Genomic DNA, 9,522 nt, shown 5'->3' with positions numbered 1-9,522 from the left:
ATGTCGAAATTGCGACCTCGAGGAACATTTAACTACCTGATATCCACGTTGCAAATGAAAGGGAACAGAGTTTCGCACGTTTTCGTTCAGGCAATTTTATCCGCTTATTTTTGCAGCCAATTTCCAGTCGTCAATGCGACACCGAGCGATATTGTTTTATAAATAATCAAACCGATCCATTAATTGCTATGCTATTACCGTGCGCGAACTTCCGAGAGAAAGGACAGTGGTTCTCAATTCCGTCGTTAAAATAGCATTGAATAAATCGGAAAAAACTTGAAATAAAAACTTGTGATATAAACTTTAAGAAATAAAAATTTAACGCCAATTGAAAATTGAAACTAAACTACAGAAGGCATATTGGAAAGCAATTAATGCATTAAAGAATTGTTTATCTCGAGAAGTGGCGAGGAGAAAGTTAAATAAATTAGCCGTTTCAGAGATATGCCAGAAATATTTTTTTATTATCTTTGAAATGATAGCGTAGTTAATGTTTCACGAGATCAGCGTGTCCATGATAATTAATAAGTTACAGCTAAGGTGTTTCGTCGATCAAAAATTGCAACAGAATTTACAAATGAATTTGAAGCTTCGAAATTGTACAGTTGGAAATATTTTTCGTCTAAACCGAAAAGTAATTTTGTTTTATTTATTATTCCTTGTTAAATATGCTTTACACTTTTATTCATGTGTACTGTACAATTTTGTATTCATTTTATTTTATTTGTTTTAATAAATGTAATAAATTCATTTTATAGGAACTGCATATTTATCATTTCTACATTATTCGTTAAATTTATTACTTCACAGATTTATGATTATCGTGAAATTAATTTATATCTGTGCTTCTGGACTGTACTGCGCCGAAATATTCGTATTACCGTTAAATTAAAACACCGTAAACAAATTACTATAAAAAGTCCAATCTGTTTAAATGTATGCATAATTGTTTTTTTCTACAATTTTTTCTGTGGTCGCTAATAGCTAGTAAGTAGATGCGACATTTAAAAAACAAAACGCACTGTAAACAAAGTCTCGAATAACGTTGCATTAATGACAAATCAACGATCGATCTTATTTTTCTGGTTTAAAATTTTAAAAAACCACTCTGCAGATCGAATAACGTTGCATTAATGACAAATCAACGATCAATCTTATATTTTTTATTTAAAATAGAATTTGGTTTAAAGAATCTATCTTATCTTTTCAACTAAAAGCACTTCACATTAATCCAGTAAAATGGGAATTTTATTTTTCTGAAAATTAACAAACAGATTTCAGTTTCCACTGTGAGAGAAAGAAACTTTCAAAGTACAAACACACCAGTTTCTTGCTGTGTAAAAAACACCTGTTTATTCGTATAGTTTCGTATCAAGTTTTATCGCAACAAATCTCTTTCTACCGAAGACGCACGCAGGTATACGTAATTATTTACGCAATCGTTACGCGACGCGACGTTTAAACGTTCTACCTTTACACAGTTGGCTTACTCGTGGGCTGTCGTACGTAAAAATTCGGGTAATTACGCTACACGCCATCCGTTACATTCAGATTTAATTGTAGTATCGTTGATGGTTGCGCAAACCGTGGCCAAATGCGTTGAACCGGAAGTAAAAGGAAATTCGCCGAGAATGAAACGTTACGCACGATTTTATAAAATGGGTTGAGATAAGGGAAAAATTTTTACCCAAGAGCGGTGTTACGCGATCATTTTATAACACTTTGTAAAAGCAGAAAAGATATTATGCGAAGGCTTCGCGCGAAAATTATTCTTCTCGAGTTTCAAGATCTGAATTTTTTTTTCTTTTTTTTTTTTGTAATTTTAGTGTGTATCTATAATTTTATCGTGATAATCTTTTTCTTGGTTACGTGTGTATTCTGATTTCGATAAAAAGTGAAATCATGCATTCTTTGGATACTGAAAACTTTATTTGTGTAATTTTTTTTATTTCTGGAGAAAGGGAAAAATACAAGCGTATTTTTTAAACCTAACTTTTGTAATTTCTTGAGAGGGAAAATATGAATGTATTTTAATTTTGTCAAAAGTATTTTTGAGTACGGTTTTGGAATTTTTTAAACCTAACTTTTGTAATTTCTTGAGAGGGAAAATATGAATGTATTTTAATTTTGTCAAAAGTATTTTTGAGTACGGTTTTGGAATTTTTTAAACCTAACTTTTGTAATTTCTTGAGAGGGAAAATATGAATGTATTTTAATTTTGTCAAAAGTATTTTTGAGTACGGTTTTGGAATTTTTTAAACCTAACTTTTGTAATTTCTTGAGAAAGGGAAAATATGAAGGTATTTTAATTTTGTCAAAAGTATTTTTGAGTACGGTTTTGGAATTTTTTAAACCTAACTTTTGTAATTTCTTGAGAGGGAAAATATGAATGTATTTCAATTTCGTCAAAAGTATTTTTGAGTACGGTTTTGGAATTTTTTAAACCTAACCTTTGTAATTTCTTGAGAAAGGGAAAAATACGAGAGTATTTTAATGTCGTCAAAAGTATTTTTGAACATTTTAAACTTTACTCCATTTTGATACCACAAAATTTCTTGACAATTTGTATCTACATTTTTCGCGTTACAAAAATTCCCTTAGATATCGAACCAAAGAGAAATTTTCCAAGAAATTTTGTATTCTTTCAACAAAAGATTGTGTAACACTGATTTTTAACGAAACTCAAAAACTTTCTCTTTCTTACTTTTTTACACCGTCTATAATACACATACAATGAGCAAAGAGCAAAGAACCTAGTATTTACACATTTTTATTATCACATAAAATCTCGAAACGTTAATAAATCCAACTTGTTTTTTAACATTTTTCAAGATGACGCACGAGTTTGTCGTTTAAATGATGTAAAACCACCTACATATTCAGTTAGCCACGAAGTCTGCAGACACCCTATAAATGTCGCTTTCGTGAACTACATATTTAAAAATACGATGGTATCCTGAGCAAACTTAAAAGATTTCTCACTTTTAAAGTCTGGGAATGAAAACATCCTTAAGAAAATTCTTTTCTTTGACAAAAATTTGTGTCTTTAAGTAAGACTAATAATTTCAAGCTGTTCTTAAGACTATTTACAATTTATTTTCTCGGTATAAACAAAATTGCAAAATTGGTTAAAATGGAAATCTAAATAGAATCTTTAGATAGAGAATCGATTAAATAAATTTGATAACTTTATTAAGTACTTTAAAAGATTATCATAAAAGAGAATTTTCTTTTGTGCATCGACTAACAATATTTTGCGTCTGAATATTTTTATTACACACTGTAGATCGTACAATTTTCGTTCGAGAAAAAATTTGACCATGTGTTGGCGTTGGAAATTTGGAAAACATCAGACGGTTGTTTTGAGCCGTTTTCGCAAAATATAGGGTGAAATTTTCTTCAATACGAACCGAATCTTTGACGTTTCGAAAGAATGCGATGTATTTTCAGCAACAATTTATTTATAACTACCGCTACGAAAACCGGTTTTTCGGTGAAAAAGGCAAAGCTTGAATCATTCAGTTCCTGAAAAGAACGATGAATCATACCGCTGCACAGCTTGCCCGCGGGATTAAAGTGAATTTATTGGAAACTTCTCGTCAACAGGATGGAAATTCTGCGGAGTGGATATGCTGGGAATTATCATTTTAATCAAAGTTTAAACAAAGTTTAAACAGAGTCGTTGTTCATTCAGTATTTGAACGCGTGAACGTTTGAATAGTGCAATGATTGATATTAATGATGAAATGACTTTCGTTTCATTGGAATATAATGTAAGCATTTTGTTCAGCAGTATTCAAGTAAATACAGTTCTTATGGAATATACCGGGTGTCCAAGTTGTTTCAGATCAAACTTTTCCAGTGTGTTCTATGGGTATAAGTAAGAGAAAAGTGTTATATAAACATAGGTCGTTTGAAGCTTCATTAAAAAGTTAGGGCAATAATACGAAACACGAAGGAAATGGTAGAAAACTGGTTGAAGGCAAAAATGGCGCTGGTAAAAATTGCATTCAGCACAAAGATTAATCATTTCGAAGGTATTCAATTAGTATACCATACATTGGATTCAGAAATATTAAACATGCATTATACTGTATTATTCGATACGAATGACTGATGTATACGGGGTGTCCCAGTTGTTTCGGATCAAACTTTACCAGTATGTTTTATAGGTATAAATAAGAGAAAAATGTTATATAAACATAGGTTGTTTGAAGCTTTATTAAAAAGTTATACTACCTCACCATATATTTGTTCTACCGACTATACTTTCTACACTTCACCACCAGAGGGACAGACTAACATCAATCTGTCTCACTAGTCCTCGCTAAGGCTCCTATTATGATATATACAATTTTTTCCCCGGATTTAACCTTCTTTCGTGTCTAAAGTATGGGTCTCTTAGGTATAGTCGATGGAAGAAGGGGGCGTCAAAGTTTGCACCGTTAAAGCATATCGACAAGCGAATTGAAAGAAGATAAAAACCCCAAAACCTAAGTCACGGCCTTAACTTTGATTCCGTCTTAATCGAAGAAACGAAAAATGGCCGTTCGACCCTGAATGTGTTACTGCATTACTCGGTACCCGCTACTTAATGCTTTTTACCTTTAACACTCGGTATATTTTATGGCTATACATATCAGCAACTCGGAAAATATTAAGACTTACCAAAAAACGAAAATATAATATTAAAATAAACACAAAAAAGAGTAACAAATGATATTTATGGAAAATATAGATTTTGTTATTACAAAATAAGCTCACAATCCATTATTATTATTATCCTTCGGAGTTACGGGATAGGCAGTAAGTGCCCGTCGAGCGTTAAAGGTTAATTAAGTACCTCGCTATATTTCTTCCACCGACTATACCTTTACCGACGAGTACTCTAGGAGGCCCAGGCCGAAACGCGCCTTCCTTTCCTTTTTCACCTACCTATCTTCTCTCCGTTTATTTCCTTCTTCCATAATTAATCGCTATGAATCAAACTTACGAATTTCGTTGAAATAAAATGTCGTTTAAATAAATTCACCACTGTCGTGCACATCGCAAAAGAAAGAGAAAAGACACGAAACGTGTGTTCGCGCAAAAATTCAGAATTGCGACGCAGAGGGGCGTAACGGTACACTATGCCGTTGCAAAGAAGAACAATGGTCGACCTTGGTGCAGACTTGGTGAATGAACTAAAATTACACGTTGCGAAGGAAGATTAAAAGCCGACACGATTTCCGTCATTTACGAAGCTCTTTCATTCGAAACGATTTTTCACATGTATCCGGAACGTACTACCAATCACGCTACTTAGAACCGCAACGCGTGGAAAAGCGTAGTCACGCTAACCTTCGTCTAACGAGCTCGAAATACCTCAACATTGTGAAGGTACTCTTTTACATATTGTTGCTTACATAATAGCAGGTCTTCGACTTTTTATTTCTGATGAAATACTGAATTAACTTTTTATCCGAAAAATTTTAAGAAAATGGGATTCCTGAGAATTGTGACGAGATGTTGAGTTAACTTTTCATTCGAAAAACATTGCGAAAATGGGATTCCTGAGATTTATGATGAAATGTTGAATTAATTTTTTACTTGAAAAATATTACGAAAATGAGATTCCTGAGATTTGTGATCAGATGCTGAATTCATTCTTTATTCGAAAAATACTACCAAAGTGAGAGAGGGAGTGGTTGGCGTAGCGTGCTAAGCCTCAGCTTGGTAAGCCGAAGGTCCCGGGTTCGATTCCCGGTTTGGGCTCAATATTTTTCCGTCGTCGGTTCCTACTACCAAAGTGGGTTTTCTGAATTTCTGTGCTGTGACGTTGAATTCGTCTATTCAAAAAATACTACGAAAATGGAATTCCTAGAATGGTCAAATGTATAACACACATTTATCAAAAATGTTGAAACTCAATTTCTCTGAAAATGAAGCTGCGTATTTGAAAATTTTACTTCACATTTTTTACTATAATAACCTTTTGTACGTGACAAATTTCTTGGTTTGAAAATTAAAATTATTTTGGGTAGCTTTACTAATGATTTGGTTCTTTTGTATTTTTAAGTGGTTATTCTGTGCTGCGGTTATTCACACTCGTTTATTTGAATTTTGCACTGAAATTTGCCAAGTGTTTCAACAATTCTCATTTCTATAAAACCTTTTATAATTATTGATTAATTATGTAAAGATTGTTTTATTTAACATTGAATGTCTTCCCCCTTAACAAATGAATTTATTAGATAATACTGTGTCAAAGATAACATTAATGTGATTTAATAAACTAAATATCATTTGTTTTTCTAAACTAATTTTTACGGTATCAGAAATTTTCTTTTCTTTAAAAAGCAGAACATTATTCATCTACATGACAAAATCACTTTTACCCACTTACATTTGCTCTACGACGTTATTTATTCTTTCTAATGCAAGGTTAATAAACCTTCCTTTTTTCCAATGTAAACACACTTATCTTCGTTCAAATATTTATCAATAAATATCACGTTAGTAGATCTTTATTTCTTGCTATTTCAAATATAAGATAAAGCACAGCTCAAGAGAATTCAGTGGTGTTAAAAAACAAACATCAAAGCAATTTACAAGTAAACTGAGTATCAATTTATCAAAAAAAAAATTAGGATAATAATTTGAAATTTCATTTGCACACACCGAGTGAAATTACTGTTTACATTTAAGAAACCTCAAAGAAGATTTATGTAGAGTAAAATTATGAATCCACTGTTAGTGAAACTAATTAGGTTTAAAAATTAATCTCACGTATGAAATATCAAAGGAGTAATTATTTCTTCAACGTGTTACATTTGCGCGGGAAATAAATGATTTTCAAATAATGTCACTAAAAATTGGAATAATAATAAACGAAATAAATTCTGAAATATTATTTTTACATCGTTATCACATCTTTTATAATTATAGTACACATAACGTGACGTATGAAATGTCAAAGAAATAATTATTTCTTCAACGTGTTCATTTGCGCGGGAAATAAATGATTTTCAAATAATGTCACTAAAAATTGGAATAATAATAAACGAAATAAATTCTGAAATATTATTTTTACATCGTTATCACATCTTTTATAATTATAGTACACATAACGTGACGTATGAAATGTCAAAGAAATAATTATTTCTTCAACGTGTTCATTTGCGCGGGAAATAAATGATTTTCAAATAATGTCACTAAAAATTGGAATAATAATAAACGAAATAAATTCTGAAATATTATTTTTACATCGTTATCACATCTTTTATAATTATAGTATACATAACGTGACGTATGAAATGTCAAAGAAATAATTATTTCTTCAACGTGTTACATTTGCGCGGGAAATAAATGATTTTCAAATAATGTCACTAAAAATTGGAATAATAACAAACGAAATAAATTCTGAAATATTATTCTTGTGTCACTGTCGCATCTTCTATAAGTGTAATATAGATATGTAAGCAGTTACATACGCGTATATTAATAGAAACTGTAGCAGTTACGTTAATAGAGGAAATAATTTAAGACGAGAGAAAAATCAGTGACTCACCCTCCATGACATACACAATGGAACCGACATCTCCTTCGCGGATGATGGTTGAACCAGCCGAGAAGGTAACAGGATACATGCAATCCACGATTTCTCGGATCTGCGTCAGCTCCAGGTTTTTCATGAAGTCATTGTCCAAAATGGCAACTTTGATCAGTTCGCGAGACCTTTAAAGAAGAAAACAGGTCTTTCTTTAATACAACTTCTTTTTCAATCTCAAAAAAGATATTGCAAACAGAGTGGTTCAACAGGAAACATTCATAATTGTGATAAATCTTGTGCAATTTTTTTAAAATTTTTATTTAAGCATTTGGGACCTCAGATGAGATCCTTTTAGCAGCGTATACATGCATATACAGGGTGTCCCGTAACTCATAGCCCGGAAATGGGGGGTTGCTGGGGTGACTCTGAACAACTTTTTCCTTTTCCAAAATACAGTTTGAAGCTTCGTTTTTGAATTATCAACGAAAAACACTGGCCAATTACAGCGCGCGTAGAGCCCGCGCTCAGGGGCGAAAAACAAGGCTATTTTCAGACCTTCGCTATTTTCTTCACGATTCCGACTAATTGCAGTTTTTTTAAAAATTTATACAAACGTGGGAATGACGGCAGAAACCCATTTCTCTAAGCCTTATAAAAATAGCGGTGCAAAGTGAAATTTTTTTGACAGCGATCGATAACCGAGAAGTCACGCGTACGCATTTGTTCACGATCGCGCGCGGATGAGAGTCAGCGCTTCCATGCCTGGGCGCGGGCTCTACGGGCGCTGTGATTGGCCAGTGTTTTTCGTTAATAATTCAAAAACGAAGCTTCAAACAACATTTTGGTAAAGGAAAAAGTTGTTCAGAGTCACCCCAGCAACCCCCCATTTCCGGATGTTCGAAGAGTTACGGGACACCCTGTATGTATTTACTATACAAATTTTCAATTAAATTAAATTTACAATTTCTATAAAATTTAAAATTAAATTTGAATTTGAATAGTTAAGATGTATTTACTACACAAATAAAATATTTAAGCTACAATTTTTTAGAAATTTAATTGTGAATTCATAATTGTGATAAATTTCTTTTCTTTATTCAAGTTTTTGGGACCTCGGATGAGGTCTGTTTACTTCAGCTACACATAAGATTATGTGACTTTGAAAATTAATTTTTCAAAAGTATCGAAGTAACTGAAAATTGAAAGTGTTTGCAAGAATTATTTTTATTATAATATTCAATCGTTGAAATAATTTTATGCGGCAAATTAAACCAATTCGAGGAAATTCTATTTTTACAATCTCACACTGGAGTGGTTGTTAGGAATTGTATTCAATTTATCGATTGAAATTTTCTACTCATTGCGATTTATAATTAACACTTGTGTAATACTTTTTATAACTGCACAATCCAACAACGAGTAAAATTATGAATCCACTGTTAATGAAACTAATTAGATTGAAAAAAGAAAAGAGCATTAACGTGTCGTGCGAACTATTAAAGAAAATAATTAATTCTTCGAAAAATGTAACACCAGATGCGAAATGGACACTTAACTGGCAAGAAATCTCATTTCCAAATCTTTCGAATCAGCTTGAACTTACGAAAGTCTTTCTCACTTTCAACTGGCAAGTGAAAGTGAACGATACATAAACTATTAAAAATATCACCATGAATGTAGTACGCAGTTTGCATTCAATGTACATTTATAATGTTAATACTTAATTACATTAACTATGTTTATTACGTCGTTCCATATTCATGCATGTGAAAATGGCTACAGCATTATGCAAAGTCAGAAACTTCGCGCATCAATCGAAACACAGCTTGAATCTTTAAAACGAAAGTGGAAAGTAAATTACTTTTAATGTCAGTCACTTTAAATTTTCGTGACTTGTGCACTTGCCAGTGATTCTTTCGCTTTTCTATTTATTTTTAGAATCACACTTGTTATTTATTAAAATATAATTTAAATTATTAAATTATTTCGAT

The 9,522-nt window shown here is 31.9% G+C and overlaps 1 protein-coding gene across 1 annotated transcript in view; it reads right to left on the bottom strand.

Moving 5' to 3' along the window:
* Positions 1 to 9,522, bottom strand: part of LOC108577173 (cGMP-dependent protein kinase, isozyme 2 forms cD4/T1/T3A/T3B) — a 147,473-nt gene that overhangs the window by 59,104 nt on the left and 78,847 nt on the right. Inside the window, exon 2 of the mRNA XM_017940282.1 lies at positions 7,550 to 7,716. Within this exon, the coding sequence (XP_017795771.1) occupies positions 7,550 to 7,716 (167 nt within the window). The remainder of the gene's footprint in view (positions 1 to 7,549; positions 7,717 to 9,522) is intronic.

Source organism: Habropoda laboriosa, unplaced genomic scaffold (assembly GCF_001263275.1).
Source record: "Habropoda laboriosa isolate 0110345459 unplaced genomic scaffold, ASM126327v1 scaffold523, whole genome shotgun sequence".
NCBI classification, from domain to species: Eukaryota; Metazoa; Arthropoda; class Insecta; order Hymenoptera; family Apidae; genus Habropoda; species Habropoda laboriosa.
The sequence above is the reverse complement of the archived record's forward strand: the minus strand, read 5'-3'. Positions and strand labels throughout refer to the sequence as shown.